The 24,187-nt window shown below is 30.4% G+C and overlaps 1 protein-coding gene across 1 annotated transcript; it reads right to left on the bottom strand.

The window, feature by feature from the left end:
- Window positions 1-3,886: 3,886 nt before the first annotated feature.
- On the bottom strand, window positions 3,887-23,190 carry LOC100206953 (derlin-2). Its single transcript, XM_065807986.1, has 7 exons — window positions 23,045-23,190; window positions 16,516-16,581; window positions 16,363-16,436; window positions 16,121-16,214; window positions 4,515-4,710; window positions 4,323-4,413; window positions 3,887-4,114 (listed from the first exon to the last, which is right to left on the bottom strand). The coding sequence occupies exons 1-7, from the start codon at window positions 23,135-23,137 to the stop codon at window positions 4,015-4,017; spliced, it is 714 nt and encodes a 237-aa protein (XP_065664058.1). The 5' UTR covers window positions 23,138-23,190; the 3' UTR covers window positions 3,887-4,014.
- Between the last annotated feature and the right edge of the window lie 997 nt (window positions 23,191-24,187).

The raw sequence follows: 24,187 nt of genomic DNA, 5'->3' as shown, positions 1-24,187 counted from the left end.
CTCTAACATCAACCTTACCATTATCACTGGCGATTTCAAAGGACTATTTTGTCAAAAAGAATCTGTTCTAAAAAACTTCCGCTCAAAAAAATGATAAATATTTAGATTCTCTGATAAATGCATTTTTTGAAAACGGCTTTAAAAAAAATCATCCAGCTAAAATAGCTAAAATCTTTCTAGCTGTTTAAAAACCATATCTAAGCTATTACATAAACAACAGAGTTATATTTACATCAGCTCCCAATTTGAATAATGTACTCATGCTCAAGCGTAAATATATATATATATATATATATATATATATATATATATATATATATATATATATATATATATATATATATATATATATATAGTATAAAAATAACAGTTTATTGCACAGAATCTCTTTGCAACGGTTGCTATTTTTCGCTTGGAAAAAAAGTTGTTTGTTAAAAAAAATTTTGATAAAAGCGGAAATAAAGTTTATTATTGGATTTAGAAGAAGCGCACTGTGGAAAATAAAGGTTTTGGATTAAAAATCAATAAATTTTTTGTTACTAAAGATTAAGTGTTGAAATTTTGCACAAATTTCAAGTAGTTTATGACGCTTCTAAGGAAATATTTTTTATAAAAAAAAGTTTTAATATAAAATTTGTTAATTATATTCAAAAACTTCAAAACTGTCATTTTTATTTTATTTTTAATTTTATTTTTAACTAAACATGTTCTTTTTAATTAACGAAAAAACTTTGAAAGTATTCAAAACAGCAAAAAATACATAAAATGCTTACTTAATTGGAAGATATATTCATGTTAAATTTATATATTTATGTATAAAACACAAGGATTCTAAACTCTAGATAAAAAACGAACCCGTACTTTTTAAACTTTTTAACAAACATTTTCCTTACATTAGGCTTAGTTTCTTTATTAACTTGATTTTTTTTAATTGTTGCGTGTAATTAATTAATTTACTTAAATTTCAACATTTACATGAATATTTCAACATTTACATGAATATTTTCAACATTTACATGAATATTTCAACATTTACATGAATATTTCAACATTTACATGAATATTTCAACATTTACATGAATATTTCAACATTTAAATGAATATTTTCAAGAGTTTATAAAATGCTTATTATATAAATATTCAGAATAGTTTATTAATAACAACTTTTTTACAGTGAGTGTTTATGGAATAAATTTTAGGTCGACTTTCAAAAGCTACAAAGTATCTTCATCATGTTCTTTGACCGTTTTACTGTACGCTTTTCTAATGCTGGCGATGAAGGGATCGAAAGTGTATGAAATGCGTCATCATTTCTTGCTAATCTAGGTCATTTCCTGGTATGATATAGGCGAAATTTTTTATAATCTTTATTACGGGATTCTTGTGCATTTTCTGAAAGTTGACCATTAGGCAGTACTGCAAAATGTTTTATGATATTTTCTCCGTGAATTAAAATTTTGTGTACTGAAGTCAGCATACAGCACCACCTATAATTACTCACATAAATATTGGCAGTTTCTGCAGCATATGTACCAAAACTTTCAGCATTTGCCATAAAACCTCAGGAGAATTATGTAAAGTAGCTTAATCAAATTTTCATTTGCTCCAGTGATTTCAGAAGAGCAGCTTACATTGTCAAAAAATGTCCTAGCAGTATTACCATCATTGTTATAACCACTTACTTGTTTTGGTTTGTTGACGATTAATTCTAGCTGCTCACAAAAAACGTTTCAGTACCAAGGTCTTCCTCTCTTTCTTTTGTCTTTTTTTTCCTTCACTTTTAGCTGACTATGTTTGGAAAGACAGGTTGTAGGAAATATGCAATATTGTTTCCATACACCGAACCCAGGCATGTAATGTCGACAGTCCGTATTGATACGAACTTTCATTTTCGGGCCTAACAGACGCTTTAGTCAAATCGTTCATTTGTCGTGGAGAAGCTCCACGTATTGTACATGTTTACGCAGAAGGTGTATTTGTTACTACACGAGCCAATTTTTCATCTATCATTGTTAAAAAAAGATCATGTTTTACTTGTATTCCTTTACAGCATTTGTTAACTATAGATGGCTGTAAAGGCATATTTGGCTTTTTAATTTATCTACAACAACCAATAGTAACACCAATAATAAAATGCATATCCATTAAAATTAATTCTCAATAAAAATTGACAAAACAGCTTACCCAAAACTATTGTTATAAGCAGATATAGTCTGAAACCACGTTAAAAAGCGGTTTTCTATTTTCTGACTTTTAATACTTTTTTATCTATAATTTCGGAAACTGCACGTATCCGCACCTGACTTTTAATAAATCAATTTTATAGACACCGAAGCTACATATCAATTATAAAAATGAAGTGTGGGGAACCGTGGGTGACTGCTAAAAGTATCGGTGAACTTTAAGAACTTTTATTTTCTAGCTCATTTTATAGTTCAATTAGTTATTAGTAAATAAAACCATATAATTAAAAATATGAGTTTATTTTAAAATCTCCATAACATGATGCTTTCATAAAAATCTCTATAACATGATGCTTTCATAAAAATCTCCATAACATGATGGTTTCATAAAAGTATTATACTTTATACTTATTTATAAAAAGTTTTAAAGAAAATAACTTTTAGAATGATGAAGTTGATAAGTTTCACTTGAACATTTATAAAAATATGAAACAGAAAAGCTTCAAAAATTATCTTTTTACATAAAATTAGCTTAAATCCCTACATTATAGTAAAATAAACTGCTTAACGATTAAAAAAACATTAAAGTATTATTTCTGTAGTGAAATTGAAGTTTGAGCAAAAAATATTAATGGTACGTTTTTGTAGCACTACTTTCTACAGTGCAGCACAAGATTGAGAAAACTACGGAGATGAGTCGGGTTTGACTTAAAATCTACAAGAAGATTAACAAAGTTAGCATTTGTCTGAATCAAAATTAAGTCGTAAATTTTTTTTGCTTCTCTTTTTGCAATATATATTCTCTATTTGCCGTATATATCTCTATATATTGCAAATAGAGAAACAAAAAAAATAAACCGTCTTGAAGAAAGTTGAACATTAAAATACAAAGAGATGAAGTATAGTAGGAGATGAAGTATAGTAGGAGATGAAGTATAGTAGGAGATGAAGTATAGTAGGAGATGAAGTATAGTAGGAGATGAAGTATAGTAGGAGATGAAGTATAGTAGTATTAGCATAAAAGAATAGTAAGAACATCTAAACCTGATACAACAAATAAAAAAATACTTTATGTGACACTGTGAATGAGAGAGTAATAAACATGAAGATTTGAAGACACTACCACAAAGTTTTAATTATTCTCGTAGAGTGAGTCAAAAGAATTTTTTTTTTAGAAACAAAGCATTACAGAAGTATGTTCAAACATCACAAAAGATTGATTTAAACAATTAGATGATAATTTTTAAGTTTAATAAACTTTGGTTGCTACAGCCATTATTTATCCAAAGCATTAAAATTTACTGTAATGAACTTGACTTAAAACACACTAGTCAACCTCGGAACCATTGAGTCTTTAAGCGCATACTATTTTAATGACTTCAGGGGAGAAAAAAATTTAAGATAAATCTGTTTGCAACGAAAATTTGTAAGCGATAAGATTTTTATTTCTTGATTTGCAAATATTACAAGACAAGCGTTTCAGAATTTAGGCTAACTTAACGCGCGGCGGAATAACCAATTCTGGGGTGCGCTAATTTAAATAAAATCAAATGATAATGAAACTGTCAAATCTTACAATATTAAAAATTCTGAGTTCCATCAAAATAATAGCTTATTAACAAGCTTTCTTGCAATGGATTTAATCACTAACACAACAATTTTGTCAAGAAATAGGAATCAGTAAATTACCCTAATAAGCGAGGTGTTTTTAGAGAATTTTTTTTTAAATAACATGCGTTTTTTGAACTCTTTTAAATCTTTTAAATAAAATTTAAGTGAATCCAATTATTACAACATTCTTCTATTACCGTGGCGGGTCACCTCTTCCGTCTTACTGGCGTGGCGGGTCACCTCCGAAGTTATAGCCTCCGGGACGGAGCTCTTCAGGTATTGGTTCATATTCGATTTCGCGACGATCAAATAGATTTTTACTATAGAAAAATGATAAATACAAGTAAAATATTAATGCTCTCTTGAAAATTGAAATATAAAATTTAACTTCAATTCTTTATATAACAAAATTTTATTTGACTTGAGTCCTTGACAAGTATGAGAACAAAAACAAAAACAGATGTTATTTAGGACAGATATCATTTAAGAATTACATTAATTCAAATTGTTAATAGAAATTCTAATTACATAAAATCAGGTGTTTGGAGTATTCGGAATCCTCCGGGTTTCGTAGGGAAAACATCTTCTAATACATAATAAACATGCCCAACGGCAATGCCTATGAGAAAAAAACTAGAGAAAACCAATAAATAAAAATTTTTTAAAAATATTTGAAAAAATATTTCAATCCATCAAGTAAAACTTATTGAAGAAGAATACCTATTAAATCAACAACTATTGAGTTTCCAAGCATCAATGAAAACCCTAGAAGCACCCAAGGTAAATATGGTGCTTGAAAGTTCATTAGGCCAAAGAAGTTCATTCGGACATAAGGATTTCTTCTACTCCAAATATAGACTAACATTATTGTAAACGCCTGTCCCAAAAATACAAGGTTTACAAAGAGAGCAATACACTTGAATTTGAGTTAAGGAGACGTTTTAAATAACAAAGTTAATACATTCACACACATGCACACACACACAAAATAATATGATGCTTTATATGTTTTACACCAATTAAAGATAATTTCATTATTTTGTTGATGATAATTGCTTTAGGGGCCGTCCATAAATTACGTCACGCAATTTTCAACCGTTTTTGACCTCCCCACCCTCGTCACAAAATCGTATCACTTTAGCAGCAATTTTTGTACGAGTCGTCACAAAACCACTAACCCCCCTCCCTCCTCTTCAGAGAGTGACGTAATTTATGACGACCGCTTATGATAATTTATGATTATTATAACTAATTTATGCTAATCATGGCTTAAATAGATTACAATAATATTTTTATCTAAAATAAACTCATCTATTGGATTACATTTTAAATATAAATTAAAAATAATCTGAAAAATTCAAAGGAAATTTTGTTAACTACAAATGAAGGTTTTGATGGCAATTAACAAAAATTGTTCATAAAATACACACTGAAAAGGTCACACTGAAACTTTTTTGAATTAACTTTTTGAACGTGTAAAAAAATTCAAATTTATAAACATATTCAAATCTAAAACTTTTATTAAAATAGGGGCCATCCATAAAGTACGTACGCAGGTATGGGGGGAGGAGGGGTTTCCTAAAAGAGTACGAACGCGTACAAGAGGGGAAGGAAGTGTTAAAGACGGTGAGAACGTACGCGGTTTGATTATTTATTTTTTTAAAAAACTATGGAAACTATGGATATCAATATTAACAATTCATTGCAAAGTGAGCATTTACTAAGGTTGACCCTTTATCATGCTCACCATTTCTTTACTCCTAATTCCATTATTTACCTCTATAAATCACTTATTTTTTCCTGTATGAAATATTGTTGTCATATTTGGGCTGGTTTTTAATGCCTTTTCTCTTCTAGGCAAGGTCCAAAAACGTGTTATATATGTAGTCGGACCTAACTGTCAAGCTTGAGCTTATATCACATTGTTATAAGGTTGCATCTTTTTCTCTTTTCTATAAATACTATTATGTCTGCTGTTCAAATGAGCTATCATCTCTTGTTCCGTCAACCAAAACTCTCGCGTGACATGTTATTCTTTTCTAAGCTATCTTTTCTAATCTCGTAAATAAGAACTTTAAAAGTGTTTAAGTGGAATCTAACTCATACAGAAGTGATTTTCAGCCTCGAAGTCTTTAATAGCCTTCTATTATCGAAACCTAAACCCCACCTGCATAACCCTTGACTTTTTTCAATCTGATTCCAAAGTTATGTACCAAATACAAAAAAAATTTGAAAATATAAGGTTTTATTAAGAACTCTTGAAACAACACTTGCAATTAAATTGAAATAATAATTTTTCAGTTATTAATTTTGTCATATATTTTTTTTTGGGTAAACTTTAATCAACAACAAAGCAATTTTTTATGAAAAAAAATGCAAAGAGGTAAGAAGGTGGTCTAAAAAATTTAAAATAGCCGATTGTCAGCCAAAATTACCTAAATTAAGTCTTTGAAAAAATCTAACAATTTTTGGTTAAAAAAATTTTTGTTTTTTGCTATTACTATAAAACTTTATCTATGTTCTTTTCTTGATAATTGTTTTTCTAAACATTTTATTATGTCACATTTGCAATGTATGTGCAAATTTTTGTTTTCTTTTTATCTTTTGAAGTCACTGCATTTTTTTTTCTGATTAGATTTTTATTGAAAAATTTTGTGCTTTTTGGTTTTGGTTCATAGAATTAGAGATAATGATTCCTTTGAGCAGAGATAAAGAGAGATAATGATTCCTTTGAGTCATTTAGAGAATGAGTTTTGGTTCGTAGAATTAGAGAGATAATGATTCCTTTGAGCCATTTAGAGAACGAGTTTTGGTTCGTAGAATTAGAGAGATAATGATTCCTTTGAGTCATTTAGAGAATGAGTTTTGGTTCGTAGAATTAGAGAGATAATGATTCCTTTGAGCCATTTAGAGAATGAGTTTTGGTTCGTAGAATTAGAGAGATAATGATTCCTTTGAGTCATTTAGAGAATGAGTTTTGGGTCGTAGAATTAGAGAGATAATGATTCCTTTGAGTCCTTTAGAGAATGAGTTTTGGTTCGTAGAATTAGAGAGATAATGATTCCTTTGAGTCATTTAGAGAATGAGTTTTGGTTTGTAGAATTAGAGAGATAATGATTCCTTTGAGCAGCAACCATAATAGTTTTTGTAGAAGAAAGAAAGAGATGCAATTTTACAACTATGGCAGAGAAGTTCAAGAATTGCAGATAAAGTAGGTCCAATTAAGTTTACGATGATTATTTGGACCTTATTTAAAAGTGAAAGAGCATCGTTAGAAGAACCAGCCTAAATATGACAACAGTATTCCATAGAGATAAATAAGAGATTTGTACTTATGCGTGCTTAATACAAAGGGGGGTGGGAGTAAAAAGAAGCGTGAGAATTTTAGTTCAGATCTAATAAACAGGAGGAAGGGGGTCTTAATAAAAAGATGGGTAGGAATTTTTACAGAACACACAAAAATGGTCAGAAAATTCAAACCTGATTTCTCAACAAATAGGTGAATTAATGCGTATGTATATGCCAACCATTTCTGGAGGGTATTATTTATAAAGAACCACCAAAAAAGAATTTGATCAAAGTGACAGAAAGAAGACTGTGGATTGTTACAACTCAGCAAAGGTCAAAATTATAATTCCTAATTCAAAATAAGGGCACACAAAGAGTTATGTTCAGCAATATTCAAACTCAATTTTTAGCAGATAAAAGCTATATAAAATATTTTAACAACAAACAAAGTATTTCTGTTTAAGAACCTTTAGGAAAAAAAAAAGGAAAATCTATCAACACTTTAGATTGAATGATAAACTCTTATTGCTCCAAACAATGTACTAAGCATTTAATAAACCAAAAGCAAAAAAGATTGGCATATGGTATCAATATTAGATAAAGGTTACTTTGCATTTGTATGCTGAAAATACAGAAAGATTTTAATAACAAACCTGTCTTCAGATTTAAACACAATTATTGAGTTGCATTGATCTTATTGCTGTTGAAGCTTGATATCATCAAAGATGTAGTTTACATTTCCAAACACAAACTGATACATTTAAGTTCACTCAAAAAGAAAAGCCACAAAATTAGAGTATGATGGACACATTTTAGCAAACCTGCAAATGACTTGAAGTGATGCCACAAACTATAGCATTAACACAGTTTCATAATAAATTAAAAAATTTATTTGGTGTAGTTTTTTCTCGTAATCAACAAATCAATAAACAGATAAATTAAATCAATAAACGATAATCTTTTCTCCTAACTAAAACTCTGCTATTTACAAATTTTTCCTCAATATATATACTCTATGCTTTTCCTAAAATATCCTTCAAAACACCGTCATAAATCACCGCAAAAACATATTTACAATTATTATTGGTAAAAACTATTAAAGCTATTAAATCTTTAACGTCATTAAATGTTCTAGAACTTTCCAGAACTACACTCCTCCTTGATCCTTACGGATCATCCAAATAGCAACCAAAGTATTTCGAAGGCATGCGCCGTTCCCGACCACTCCGTCGCAAAAGCATGTCGATTTCTTGGGGTCTATCTTCAGCTTCGACATTTTCCTCGTTCGTCTCTAATACATCTTTAACTTGCTCTCCTTGATTTTTAGCGTTCTCTAGACCAGTTTCAGTATTCATCTCTATTTCCACATCAGGGATAATGCAGGACTGAGTATCATTTCGAGGTCTAACGTGTTTCACATGACGCGGAATGCCGTTCACTTCTACGATTTATTTCAACACATTCCGAGTTATTGTAGCTGGTTGCCACTTTGTATAGCACCTCGCATTTGGTGGTTTCAACCAGACTTTATCGCCAATTTGAAACCTCTTGTTCATGACATTTTGCGCAGGAAGATTCTCTTTTCCCAATCCTTTCACACCAATGGTATAACTGTATATTTTGTCCATCGGACTTGCACCATTTTTGTCGGCTGAGACATTGTACCAATATAGTGCTTCCGGTATCGACATTTTCAATCGTTCTGCTATTCTCTTGATCGTACGGTGGTTTCTTTCTACAATTCCATTTCCTTCAGGATAATAAGCGGCTCTAAATCTAATTTGTACTCCCCAACTATCAAGGAAACTCCTTATCTCTTTAGTTTTAAATGTCGGCTCATTGTCAGTCAATATTTCAGACGGTGCTCCACGTTCACAAAAAATAAGACGGAGTATTCGGACTATGGCAAGACTTCCGTATGAGCTTGATAATTGTCGCCAAAACGCGTATTTTGAAGGTCCGCAATCAATTAGACTCAAAAACTTGTCAGTGCCATAATGCGTGATGTCCATGGCCAATCTCTCCCAGTTTCCTTCAACATCCAATTTCCCTTTTTCCCACCGTATTGGCGCTGGATCTATTGACTGACATGGTTCGCAACTTTTTATCACATTTCGAACATTGTTTTCAGTAGCAGTCGGAATTGCTTTACGAACAAAGTTTAACGTTCGATTCACTCCGAAATGTCCAGTTCTTTGGTGTATATTGGAAATAGATTCAGCCTTCGTAGCTACGATTCCCATACAACTATTCCGACACTCTGGCACAGTCAGTTTGTTGAGCCATCTGCTGCGAACTCTTGTTAATGTGTCAGCCAAATTATCTTTAGAAGGAATGAGTTTTACCTCAACGCTAACATTGTATTCTTCAATTAGCTGTTGCAACACGCTCAGTCTTCTTCGAATCAGCATTTCACCTGTCGCTTTTGATCTCAACCTTGATTTTCCTATAAGGGCGTCAGAAACCCAGTGGAATACTGTCACGGAATCGGTAAAAACAGTCACTTTCTTCAGCTTCCACATCAGAGCCATATTCATTCCACGTATCACAGCGTCTAATTCTGCCATGTTAATATGAATATCAGACGTTTCTTTTCGCAGCCATGTTGCATCCTCCACAGTAGTTTCCCCAACTTGAATAAGAGCACCCATCGCTAAAGAAATGTCATCAACCCACACTTTTCCTTCATTACCACACACAGCCCAATCACCACAAGCAGGCTCGCAACGTTCTACCTCAGCAAATACTTCTTTAAGCACCCACTTAACGTTCTCATCACAAATTTCATCGTCCCAACCCTTCGTCAGACTGACAGCTTTCCTCTTCAAGAGACTACAAATCACTCGCAGCCAACCACACATGGGTAAATGTCCTACCAACTGTCCACAGATTGAAAACACAACTCTCCTGGTTAACTTTTGCGAGATAGCATCAACTCGATTCCCTCTGGACCACATCAGTTTGTTACCCAACTTGCGCACACACAATCCTAACACACAAACTCCATCATTACCAATCTGCTCACCTTCTTTACTTTCTTAACCATATTTTAAAAAATGCCTCTTGACATAATCAAGACTCACCACACTTTCGTCTACGAAAATGTCGTCAACATAAGCGGACGTTCCACTCCTCACTAATTCGTCTTGATCAATGACGGCACTCACAATGGATTTCATGATCATTGGCGCAACGTTCAATCCGAAACCAAGTCGTGTCAAACAATACCTTTTATTTCGAAACACCACTGTTTGGATGGGCCAAAGAGATTTATCAGTTTTTAGTTGAAGATAAGCCTTGCGTAAATCAATAATTGCTGGTTAGTTAGCTAAAATAACTTCATCACGTGCTTTAATGCCATCAACCTCAAGAATCACGACCGCTGACCCAGTGCACTGATGAACTTTTCCTTCAAACGTTACTACCTTTTGAGAGTTTGAGTACCTATATTGACTTTTGGGCAGGAATTTTTTATTCAAAATCGTCTTCGAACATCCTGTGTCCACTAAAGCTGTCGCAACCGTACTTTATACCGTTAACTTTTAAACGAATAACAGATAATGCGCTCATTCCACCGTTGTTCAGGAGCGAGGTAGCGCAGATTCCTCGCTCCTGCAATCGTTTCCCTGCAGCTTCCAGCATTTCGATGCAATGTGTCCTTCCTCACCACATTTAAAACATCTAACAGTCTTCGGTGACAAGTTCTTCGCAAGCAAACAATTCTTTGCAATGTGATTCAAACCTTTGCAGTTGTAACACACTAACGCGGTTTTTGTAGCATGGTGTCTAGATACAGCGCCAACAGCATCACTGTCAATCACATTTGCACAGTTCAAAGCAGCTCTCACTCTGGGTAACATTATATCAATCGGGTCCATTACGGCTCGAAATCTTGATGATAAAACTTCTGGCAAACCCACAACAAACGCCAAACGCACAGACTCCTCTGATAATTTAGCAAGATAGGCTAATCGTCTTAAATCAGCCAAAAACACGTCGGCTTTTTCTCAGTCACCTAATTTTCGTTTTGTAAACAGTTCATATGCAGTATAGGCATCTACAGAAAACGCCGTTAATAACACACGCTCGACTTCCACAACATCTTTTTTATCTTCCGCGGTTAAAGCATCGTACACTGCATAAGCAGCTTCTCTGAGAAGAATCGGAAAAAGTAGTTCAAGCTTTAAGTTCTGAATTTCAGCAATCACTTTCGTTCGTTGAATCCAAACAGCAGCATCCGAAGTGCCATCATACGTTTCAAATATATCAAATAATCTCATACTTGGTTCCATGCCCGGTTAGCTTGTAGTTTTTTCTCGTAATCAACAAATCAATAAACAGATAAATTAAATCAATAAACGATAATCTTTTCTCCTAACTAAAACTCTGCTATTTACAAATTTTTCCTCAATATATATACTCTATGCTTTTCCTAAAATATCCTTCAAAACACCGTCATAAATCACCGCAAAAACATATTTACAATTATTATTGGTAAAAACTATTAAAGCTATTAAATCTCTAACGTCATTAAATGTTCTAGAACTTTCCGGAATTACATTTGGCCAGTGTGAGGGAGTGTACAATAAATGCTACTTAAAGAAACTGTTAAAAGATAAAGTTGGATCTCATTTTTTTTTTCAAAAAGTTTAAAAAGGTGTTGACAACATAATACATTTTAAAGCTATGTAAAATTTTATCATAAACAAAAAATTCAAAGAAAAAGAAAGTGATATTGAAAAAATGAGAACTATAAAGGGGTTTGCTATTTACTAAGCATACATACATTATGCTAAGGGTTTAGATATTTCTAAGATTCAAACATTGTTACAACCAGTAGACTAACAACTGAAACAAATTAGTGCAAAGGATGCATTTAACTATTTTAAAGCAGACAATGTTGATCACAACATTTGCACAACAGATGGTTATGAGACAATCCATGAGATGAGTATCACCGCATCTACCATATCATCTAAAAAAATCAATTCAGTAGACTTTAATCAGACAAGTTGATGAGATTTGAGCTCTAATTACACATCCAAAAATTACAATGTTTAAAAATTTATCTTTAAACCAAGAGTTGAACTATTATTTCCTTGATTCTTATCTTGATATTTATCAACTAATACATCTGGAAAGCTGCTGGATTTTTTTCATTAAAAGAAGCACTAAGACCAAGCTGGTTGGGATACATGCAAGGCATATTGAAAGGTGATCATTCACCCAAATCTATTCTAATTATTATCAAAACAAAAAACAAACTGATCTCAATCCTTTAGACTTGATGAGTATTTATTCTACTTTGTTATTTGTCATCAATCAATCAAAGATACTTAATGAGGAAACATCTTTAATTACATTCAACTGACAATTATGGGGAAAAATCAAATTAAAAAGTCTGTTAATATATTAGGCAATTAATAAAGTTTCTGCAGTTTTAATTTATTGTCTACTTCTATAAATTATATTCAGTAAACAGGATGTAGTAGTGGGATTTTTTGTAGATTATTCAGAGTATTTAATTATATTTTGAGGAGTATTATTTAGTGTATTAGATAAGTTTGGTTATTTTAAATTTTAAAACTTATAGTAGACTATGGTTGTGTTAAATGCAATAATTTTGCTTGTTTACTTTAAAAAATTCAAACTTGATACAAAAACTTGCAGTAAGATATGTGCTGCTTTTGGTAATGCTTTGCTTTTAGCAAAATGGATGGATCAGAAGTGGTTTAAAAAATTTGCCTCTGGAAACAAAAATCTGGAAGATGCACGCTAGTCCACAAGGTTCATTTTCTAACAATCAATAAAAACAAAATTTAAGTGGCAATTGAGCAGGATTTAACTCAGATATAATAAAAAAGGAATATATACGTTTAATGAGAAAAGGTAATACTTTAATAATACTTGCCTTCAGCAAATAATCTAAATTTAACCCATTTTTTGTATTTTTCTTGACCTTCAAAACCGCCAAAAAAGGTGAAGGGAAACCTAGGTGGTTTCAACTACAGATGTCTTTTTCCGGTAGCATTAGGTCTTTTATCAATGGCTCAAGAATGGAATATGCTCTTCAATCTGTTTATGGAGAGAACTGTGTGACAGAGCAATACAGAAAGCATTCTTGTTAATTCTGGTCTCAATCTAATGCTCCAACAGCTTGTTAATTCTGACTTATTAAAGAACAAAATCACACCTGAAGAAATGAGTGAGATGTATTCTGCAAGAAAATCTATAAAAAAGAAATAAACGTTAATTGTGTATTATTTATACACATTAACTAATGTCAAAACACTATGAAATGATTTTTATTGATAGTTATAAAAACATTTCATCAACACAGATTATGAGCATCATTGAAAGTCAATGAGGTCAACCAGTTATCTTTGTATTGAAGTAAAACCACATATAAATGAGTCAGTAAATCAAAACACTGTTTTTTTAAATTAATTTAACGAGAGTTAAATAAATTGATTAATTATAAGTTGAACTTTGATGGCTGTACCCTTACTCATACAAATGATGACATTGACACAATGATAGCTAAAACAGCATCATTCATTTAAAAGATAGTTAAAGCAGCATTATTTAATGCAAATATGGAGATTCAGTAACAGTGGTTGCTAATGTTTCCTAGGTTACTGATACACTCATCATGTTGATGTACTTTTGGAAGGAGATGATTCAGGTTGTTACAAAATCAAACTATGATATGAATGGTAGAAGTCAACTCAAACAACTGAATATAGAAACTGCAACAAGTAACTAACAAAGTTCAGTTTTTAGTTAACTTGCCTCTCATTCATGTTTGGCGGATGTGATCTGCTAGACATAAAAAAGGTAAAGCTTCGCCACTACACCTTATAAAGAAATCGATAAAGGCGCACAACTGATTGACTGCTTCGTGAACTTGTTCAGTGTGCAAGAGGAAGTCAGAAACACAGGTATCAAGTTGTTTATCATACTGTACATGTTGAAATACAACACATATATGCAAATAGTTGTATCTGCCTCAAGAACTGCATCGTTTAAACTTCCACCTACAAAAAAGAAAGTATTATACCATAGTTCACAAGTGTACCTATTGGCTTTGCAATGGAAAACATTAATGAATTGCAGCTTGAATAAGTTGGAATGGGGTTGGAAGTTCATAAATCGATAAATGGCACCTAATATGAATGACCAGGCAGCTAATCTTTTTCTAAAAAGAAAAAAAATTTTTTTCTTAAAAGCTCTTATAATTTAATACGTGTGGATCAAAGCTATGTTCATTTTAAAGAAATGATCTTAATTGCAATTGTGATTGTGGCGAAGGTGTTGGCTGTGAAAATTCAACTACAGATAAACCCAAAGAACTTTCAAATGACAACTTCTTAGATATTTATCATATTTGGCACATCACTTTGGCATCATTGTATGAAAAATGTTTAGGGAAGTTTTTGAAGAGAGTTTTGGAATTCAATTATATAAGAATTTGTAAAGATATTTAAGCAAAAAATCGCTTCTGCATGAACTTGTTTCCATTTTGATCCTCTATTTACTAGACTATTCATGCTCTAAATATTTTTATTCACCAATTTATTTCTTTGCATGTCAGTGCTTGGGAATTCTCTTCATGCTTCATGTTTTCCTGACTCTAACATTTTACAGTTTTTTGAGTCTTCTGTCAACTGTTTTCTTGCCAACAAAAGTCAACAGAAAACAAAATTCTTTGTTTTCTGTTGACTCACAACTTTAATAGTGGTTGTTGCAGCCTTGTTGGAAGTTTATTTATTTAAAAAAATAAAAACAAAAATAAAAAAAGTAAACAACTTATTTTTGCTTTGCTCATTCGGAAGCACTTGGACAAGTAAAATCTGGAGAAAAGCTACTGCTCAAGAATATTGAATAATGTTGTTTAAAAACTATTGCACATAATCATGAGATAAATAAGACAATAACAATATAAAACTACCATAAGTGGATTGAAGTGATTAACATTATTTCAGACTATTATATTAGTTCTCAACGCATATAAAAAGAAACAAAAAAAAATGTAGAAAAAAATATTCATATTGAATAACTAGATTCTGTCATATACTATCATGATAAAGGAGTTCTAATCTTTTAGTTCTTTAGTTAAATAGTTTTCTTTAGCTAAAATTGTATAATAGAAGGGAAATTTTATTTTGTTTTTGTACGATTGGAAAAAAACTAGCTTTTAAAATATTATCTTTGGTAATGTTTTTTATCAAAATTAAAACTCTAGTATACTCTTCCACTTCCCTAGTATACTCCTTGCATGTTAAATACTTACTACCATTTGACAAAAATAAATTCTTTATTAGTCTATGTAGCTGCAGTTGCAAATAGGCATGCCCCTGAAGATATTAATGATTATTAACGTTTCTTCATTATAATTTTTAATTAATAATAACTTTTCATTATAAAATGATTTTTCTTATCTTACTGCAGGGAAGACCACAGTTTTGATGTTTAGGACAGAAAATCTTAATAAATGAAACAAACCTCATATCATTAGATGATAAAATTTAAAATCTATTGATGAATTTTAAATTTATAAGATATCAAAATTTTCTATAAAATTAATCAAAAAAAAAAAAAAAGCACATTTATCAACAACAATTTACAACAAGCAATGCTAAATTTATAAAACATAAACCTGAAATGCAAGAACTTTCAATGTTTTATTAATATGCTAAGCTTTATAAAAATTGGAACAAAAATATAATCTAAAATAAATTTCCCTCCCCTAATAATCTAATAAGATTAATTATTAGATTATAAAGAAAAGCACTTTTTGAGCAACTATATACATTAGTATGATTTTTACAACTTGTCAATGTTTCTAAACCACAGCCAATAGTCATAACTAATGTACATAGATTGAAAGAAGGTAGTGAAGTGTACATAATCAAAAAGGTTGAAAATTTTATTAAATTTCTTTCCTTGATTTAAGTTCGAACTGTTCATTAGGAGTTACAAAAAAAAACTTTTTCTGTTATAACAACTTTTTTATAACAAAAACTTTGAAAAGATACAGACATAAAAAAGCCGCCAAATAAAAACATCAACAAAAAATCTGCTGTTCTTCCGCGAAATGAACCCTCTTCCAGCATTCTGCAATATCTATATCTGTGTTAATATTTAAGGAAACATATTATGCAGTTCAAATTTGATGTGATACATTATTTAATGTGTAATGTAATATAATAAGTTGATTGTTTCAAAAAAACTGTTAAGTTATTAATTATTACAAAAAAAACTGTCAAAGGAAAGATACGTAAATATCATGTTAAATAGAAAATTAAAACCAAAAGTTCCGAAGAAAAGAAATGTAGTAACCAATCTCCATAACTAAAAAAAAAAAATAATAAATAAAAGCATAAATAAAGTATCAATAACAAAAGGAATCTAAAAAATCATCAAAACTTACTTGAAAATTTCGGAATATTAGATCAGGGTTAAAATACAATTGAAATGGATTGACAAAGTCTAATTGCTACAACAAAATGTAAAAAATCTGTTAATAGAATATTACACTTTATATAACCATCATATAATAATTTGTATATATAACAATAACTTTTAAATTTAGTTATATTTGAAGGGGTCATTTCAAAAACCTCATAAGTCACTCAATTTGAATATTTCAAGAATCAATAAAAACTGTTTCACAAATGAGTTTTAAAGAACTTTTTTATGCTTAATTTAGTATTTGAATGGTAAAAAAATTAAATAGCAAATAATCTTCACCGTTTATTAATAAATATAATGTAAAAAAACCTGAAAAACTGTTCTTAACTTATGTTGTTTTAGCATGAAATAGGGTTAGAGGTATAAAATTAAACCAAAACAATTGTAGTAATCATATTTGTTATTGCTGACTATTAAAAATTACACTTAAAAGTAACCTTATTAACATTTTAGATGTATTTATTTGTCATGTTTTAATATCTTCAAGGTGCATACTCATATTATCCATCATTCTCATCTGGATTATCTTCAACATTTGCAATTGGCCAGCTAAAAATGTTATTATAAAATGACATTTGCTCTTCCAGAATGCTGTCCTGAACTTGTTTTAAATAATCTATCTATTTTTTTATTGATCGACACTTTAAAATCATAACCCTTGGCTGATGGAAGTAAAATAGAAGTTGTAAGTTTTTTCATTAATAAAAATGAATGTTTAATCAATCCATCAATATATTCCTCGGCTATGATAGTACCGTTACTATCTGAATCATACTGAAAACTCATGAATGTTGAAGGTGCAAATGATTTTTCTGTTCTTTTAGGTCTTTTTCAGTAAGATTCAGTTGACAAATACGTTTTTTTGTACAAATTCGGCCACTATTTCTTAAATTCCAAAACATCTTCAGTTTTTATCTCTATGACTGTAAATTTTTGAGTTGAAGTTTGAAACCAAATCAATGTATTTTTCTGTGACATAGATGCAATCATGCTTTCGAACATTTTTTTTTATGACTCCAAAATCATTTGGTAAAAACGTATAGGAAAATACTGATAAACTTTTTCAAATCTTTTAGAGTCAGTCAAAGCCAACATAAACCTCAACAACGTATCATTTTTATTTTGACCGGGGCAGCCTGAACTATATAAGATGCATATTTGTTAGCAGGAAGATGAAAGATTTCTACCCAAGGGCCATCACAAAGGAAATCACAGAAAAAGCCCCAGTCAGCTTTAAGGTAGTTGTAAGAGATACAATAATAGGGGGATTCTGATGATGAAGAATAATGAGATAATAGTTTTAGAGAGATCAAACCATGATCAGATTACCTTTTGATCCTAGTCAGTGCTCAGATTTTCCACATTCACCCAGAATGTGGAGAATCTGAGCACTGACTAGAATCAAAAACAAGACAAAAGTCAAGCAGAGAATGTAACTGAATTGGATTGACTAGAAAGCAAGTTTACAGGAAAGTTGACTATCTGTGTTAGAGATTGAGAAAGGTAAAATTTTTGGGCCTTAATGCCTGCAGAGCCAATGACACTGCAGACAGGCCATTCAGTGTCATGGGCATTAAAGTCACCAACAGCAACGATATTGGCTGAAGGATAAAGAGAAAGGATTTGGTCAATTTTATCAGAAATAACATCAAAAAGAGCGCAGTTTTGAGATGAAGGAGAGCTATATAAAATAAAGAGAAAGGTGATAGAGTAATGTGGTGCAACCAGGATGACCTGACCTGACATCCAGTAGGATAACCTGACCTGACATCAATTTCTTTTATTATAAAACCTTTTTATCATTTCTTCTCATTTTCACCAATCAATCCAACTAGAAATCTAGTTTCCCAATAATTAAATAAAAACAAGAAACCTAGTTTCCCAATAAATGGGTGAATTCTGGTGTAAGCATGTGACTATTGGAGTCTTAAGGAATTAAAGGAAGACAACCATTAACACTAAGATCACAAGATATGACAGCTAAACTCAAATTAGTTGCACAAAGAGCAAGTAGGTATGGTGAACTTTGCAAGAGGTAAGACTCAAAAGAAGAAAAGTTATTTCGAAGACCACAAATCTTAGAGAATGATAGAGAACTTGGTGATGACGATGGTTTTTTGTGCTTTTGGTACTTTAGTCATTTTTTAAATAGTTTAAAGAACTTGATTCAAAGAACAGATAGTACTCAGTACACCATCTAATAGTCCAAGCAATTGCATCATTACTATTAATAAACCCTAAGCCACAACAAAGAGCTCTAAATGTGACCTCAACAATGCACACCAAGAGTACAAACAAGGACACCATCCATGTGCATCAAGGCACTGTTAGTACAATAATACTTTTATAGCTGTTGATGGAACTACCCTCTCTGAGAGCTACTACAGAGTTTGGGAAACCAGACTACCAGCCAGCCTCAGAGCAATTAAACTGAATTTTAGAGCTGCACCCTCATTAGGAGATAATAGAATGAGTTGCCTAGTCTTAAAAACAGTTTTATAAGCAAAACCCATGCAACTAGTCAAGAAGATTCAGCATTCAACATCATAAACCAGAAACAATGTATTATAAATACATCTATGCCAGCCTAATAGATGAAGAAGGGGTCTTTGGTAAACAGATTTTAACTGTTTACCAAAGCTGGTAAACAGATAAAATCTGTTTACCCCTCTCAAAGTCTTCGCCTTTGAGGCCTTCTACAAGACAGTAGTTGAGTTGAGTAGAGAAGTTGAGCCTTCTACAAATCAGAGTTAGCATTTCTTAGCTTTTGCCTAAAAAAGCATATCCTACAAGGCAGCAGGATATGAAACAGATTGTACTATGTTACCAGTAGCATACTATGTTATAAGTAGCAGGATAACCTGGCCTGACCTTAAGTAGGGTAACCTGACCTGACCTGACCTTTTATTAAATAACCTTTTTATTATTTCTTCTCATCTTTACCAATCAACCCAGCTTCTTTCTATGGAAGGAAGGCTTCTGGTTTTAACAGGATGTAGCCGCCTGCATTGACTAAACTTGCTGATAATTTATTAATTAAAATAAATTTCCTTACCTGCTGATTAAATGAAAGGAAAGAGCTTGGTGGGAATGTTGAAATTTAACTATAACCTCAAAATTTTGAAATATACCTTAAAAATTAAAATATACTTTAGAAATTTAACTATAACCTCAAAATTTTGAAATATACCTTAAAAATTAAAATATACTTTAGAAATTTAACTATAACCTCAAAATTTTGAAATATACCTTAAAAATTGAAATATACCTTGGAAATTTAACTATAACCTCAAAATTTTGAAATATACCTTAAAAATTAAAAATTGTCATCTGCATGAGATACTTATTAATGTGTTTATGTAATCAATTAGGTAAATCTGCGGACCTAACACAGTAAAGTTTTTTTTACTAAATTAGGAAGATGTTGCGTTCAAACATTTTCTTTTCTTCAAAATAAATAAATGAGCTCTTAGTATGGGGAAAAGAACAACAACAAAAATATCCATACTTCTCCCTCCATTTATTATTAGAAGTTTATAATAAGAAGTTTTAAAGTATGGAATGTTAGTTGTTAACCATAAGCCAAGACTTTTAAATGATTTATCTTTCTTCAGCTAACGAATAATCTAGGTAAAGAGACCATATAAAAAATAAGTATAGAAAAAGTGTTTGTAGAACAGACTCACCATGACTCACATTATACAAGTTCAAACAGCTAGAAGTACAAATGTTAGTGAAGAAGATCAAGGAGTTTCAACTTCATCTATATTTTAATGAACTAGCTGACCAGGCCTGCCATTTTCACACTGATCATTTTTATACTTATTCTTTATTTACTTCAACATTCTTTAGTAAATTTACTTATTCTGAAAAATTGCTTTAAGAATTTTTAATTTTTATGAATTTTTTAAATTTTTTCAATCTTGCTTTTGCAACTATTTTTGCAACTATTTTCGCAATGTCAATTTGCAAATTCATAAGTAATAAGAATTTACTTAATTCGTAAGGAATAGAATTAATTCTATTAAGTTTAGTTTAGAATTAATTTAGAATTAACTTTATTAAATTAGTAAGTTATAAAAATTAACTTATTTTGTAAGTAATCAAAATTAATCTACTTTTGTAGTAAGCAATAAGAATTTACTTAATTCGTAAGTAATAGAATCGACTTTATTAAGTTTAGTTTAGATTTAATTTAGAATTAACTTTATTAATTTAGTAAGTTACAAAAAATTTATTTATAGCAAAAAAAAAATATATAGCAAAAAAGACATCTAGCTGTTAAAATAAAATTTTAAAATTAACTCATATAATACATATATTATGCATAATCATTCCATATAACACCTGTAAACTCAACTTATGCTAAGACGTTTACACTTACAGACATTTATACGTAACGCTATAAAAATGGTGGAACTAAGATGACATATTTTTACCAAGCAGAAATTATCAAGAGAGGGAAGAGTCATGGCAAATCTAAAATTGAAGTTTCAAATTTTCCACTTGGATGAGACATTATGTTTTATGTTTTTTCAAATTGAAAATTTTTTTAAATACATTAACATAAATACAAAATTCAAAACAAAACAGTTTAAGCAAAAAAATACTTGCAACTATTAGAAAGGTTTTCTTATATTACACACTGTATATAATGTTACATAAATAGATTTTTTACATTTGCATATAACAAATTTATTTATATATATTTTTCAAAGCACAACTTTATTGCTATGCAATAAAGTTGAATATTTAAAGATTTACAGAATTTAAAAGTATTATTAATTTTATTAGTATTATTACTTTTTACCTAATATTTGTCACTTTAGATTAAAAAAAAATCCTTCAAAAGTAGGTCAACCTGGTTCTCAAAAGAAATAAAATAAAAAAATAAGAATTGTCTTATTAAAAACATCTCAAGTAAAAAAAAATTATTAATTTATGAAATGCGCTTTTTGTAGAAATGCACTTTTTCTATTTTTCATTAAAAAACCACAGTTTTTGTGCAATTAAATCAATAAAATTAGTAAATTTTTTATGAAAAAATCAATAATTTTTAAATTTTTATACAACTCTACTTCTTTTGAGTACCAGGTCAGGCCTCGGCAAGGCTCTCACTCACACTCCAGTGTGGGTGAGAGCCTTGCCGAGTTTACTGGAGCAATTTTTGGCTCACGCAAAAGTATAACTTTTCCTCTTACAAGTATGATTATCATTGTAACTAAAATGAAAAACACAAAGTCATTTTATATTCAACAAAATTAATTGCATAATGAACTTTAATGCTTTTAAAAGGCATGGCTGTTGATTTAAATTCAAATATTTTTGATTAACTGTCTATTTACTGAATATTTTAGATTGGACTACTGATAAATATAAAATTATTACACTCTAAATTATATTGATAGAATATAAAATTATTTAACTGATAAAAAATAAAGCTAATACACTATAAATTATTGCATAACAATTTTTATTTTATGTAATGAATTATATACTTTATATATAATAATTACTTTAATATATTTAGACTAATAATTACTTTAAAATATTTAGACATTTTAATATATTCACTTTTATTGTATAATTTTTAATTGTGGTAAAACCCTTGCCATGTATATATTCTTGTAGCATTAACATTACAAACATATGCTTGTAACAAGCATAAAATCAAATTTTGTATTTAATAAAATATTTTTTTAATGCATAGCTTGTGCAAAAACCAAAAGCTCTCGTAAGAAGCTGTTTAGAGGAGCAACTGGCATGACTTGCTATGTACGTTTACTCCCACCGAGGCCCTTTTTTTTTGTTAATACTAGGAAAAACAAAAACATATTATTTTAAAATAACAAATTTTATTCTTCAATGACAATGATTATTTTAAAGTTATATAGGATTGAGTAACGGAAGAAAATGTGCTTCTTTTTTTGAACACCCCAACTTTGTTTTTATTACTTCTATACTAATTCATTAGAAACTCATAAACTCGTTACTTTTATTATCAATTTATAAGTTAATTTAATTTTGATTTTTTTTCTATAAGTTAATTTAATTTTGATTTTTTTTGTATAAATTAATTTAATTTTGATTTTTTTTGTATAAGTTAATTTAATTTTGATTTTTTTTTATAGGGAGAATGTTATAAATGTTATAAGAGAAAAACATGTTTAAAGAAAAGAACTAGGTTAAACAGAACCAAGTTCAGAAACTAGTTAGAGATTGTCTTTTACAATAACTTTTTGGGCTAAGGTTAGCAGTGAGATCAAACTTAGGAAAGTTCATTTATGTTTTTTTTACCTATAATGCATATCCTGAATTTAATGTGAGTGAATTTATTGTGAGTGAGAATAATTTAGCTCTACTTTTATAAATCTAATGCTTTATTGTGAGTGAGAACAGTTTAGCTCTACTTTTATAAATCTAATTTCTAAATAAGATAATTTTTCTTTTTAAAAATTTTTATAAAAAACATTTAGTTAAATGCTTACAACTGCCACTGTTGTCACAACACATGCTGTTGTATATGCTCTCGTAACAACAGGAATTTGCATATACTCTTGTTGGAAAGATTGATACGCCATTTTTAAAAATAATGTTTGTTTTGGTTGTAGTGCGCATGTTTTTAATTTTAACACGTAACTTTAGGGCGAAGATCCAGTTTATTCTCGGTATCTCGAACTCTCTTGGGACCGGGAAAAAAGTTCGAGATATTTTCTCAACAAAAAGTTGAGAAGAATACTACCTAACTTTTGGTTAGGAATTACTCTTTTTCTATAGAGAGATGATGAAACAGGTGGTCTAATCCCTTTAGGTAAATTAGACTTTTATAGTTGACAAGTTTTAAGTTCGGAAGGTTTGTTTAGTGCCAAATTTAGAGCAGCCGTAGCGTAGTGGTTTGCGCACTTGCCTCAGAAACTAGAGATCCATGGTTCAACCACACCTCTGGGCAAATCTTATAAAATTGGTAAGGAAGGAGGCTTGAACTTCCTTTCGAATGGTGCTCTGTGATTTTCATTAGTTGCTAGGTCTTTTGTTTTTGTCTACACAAAAATGAACTGTTAAACAACTATGAAGTACCACGTCACTTTCTTTCAACCACCTTTGTGTGCATGTTGTCAAACGATTGGGTTTTACCCACACTTTATTGCCAACTTTCCATACTTGAAACTCAGTCAAACTTTTGTGTTGATTTGAACTTATCGACTCCAGGAATTATGTTTGAAATGTTGGCAAAAAATTTCGAAAGGTATTTTAATGGAACTTTGTTGATTAATAATGCAGACATGAGTATATTACATTTGACATGGGTATGTTACATTTGTACATTGGTATATTACATTTATACATGAATATATTACATTTAAAAGAGTTCATCGGATGGTAAAAAAAAAATTGCTCTCACATTTGTCTTTTTTATCATCCGATGAACTCTTTCAACAATTCCATTTTGCAATGGTTTTTTAACAGCTTGATAGATAAGTTTTGTTTCCAATTTCGAAGCCATGCCTGGCTTAATCTGTGATCTAAATAAGTTGGAATTATCTTGAAAAACTTTATAAGGAGGTTCAAGTGAGGACCATTTTGTTTCTAATGGCTGAATAACCATTGATGCGCTATCGTCACTTAATGGT

This window comes from Hydra vulgaris, chromosome 10 (genome assembly GCF_038396675.1).
Source record: "Hydra vulgaris chromosome 10, alternate assembly HydraT2T_AEP".
NCBI classification, from domain to species: Eukaryota; Metazoa; Cnidaria; class Hydrozoa; order Anthoathecata; family Hydridae; genus Hydra; species Hydra vulgaris.
Note: the sequence above shows the minus strand (reverse complement) of the source record. Positions and strands in the feature narration are given on the sequence as shown.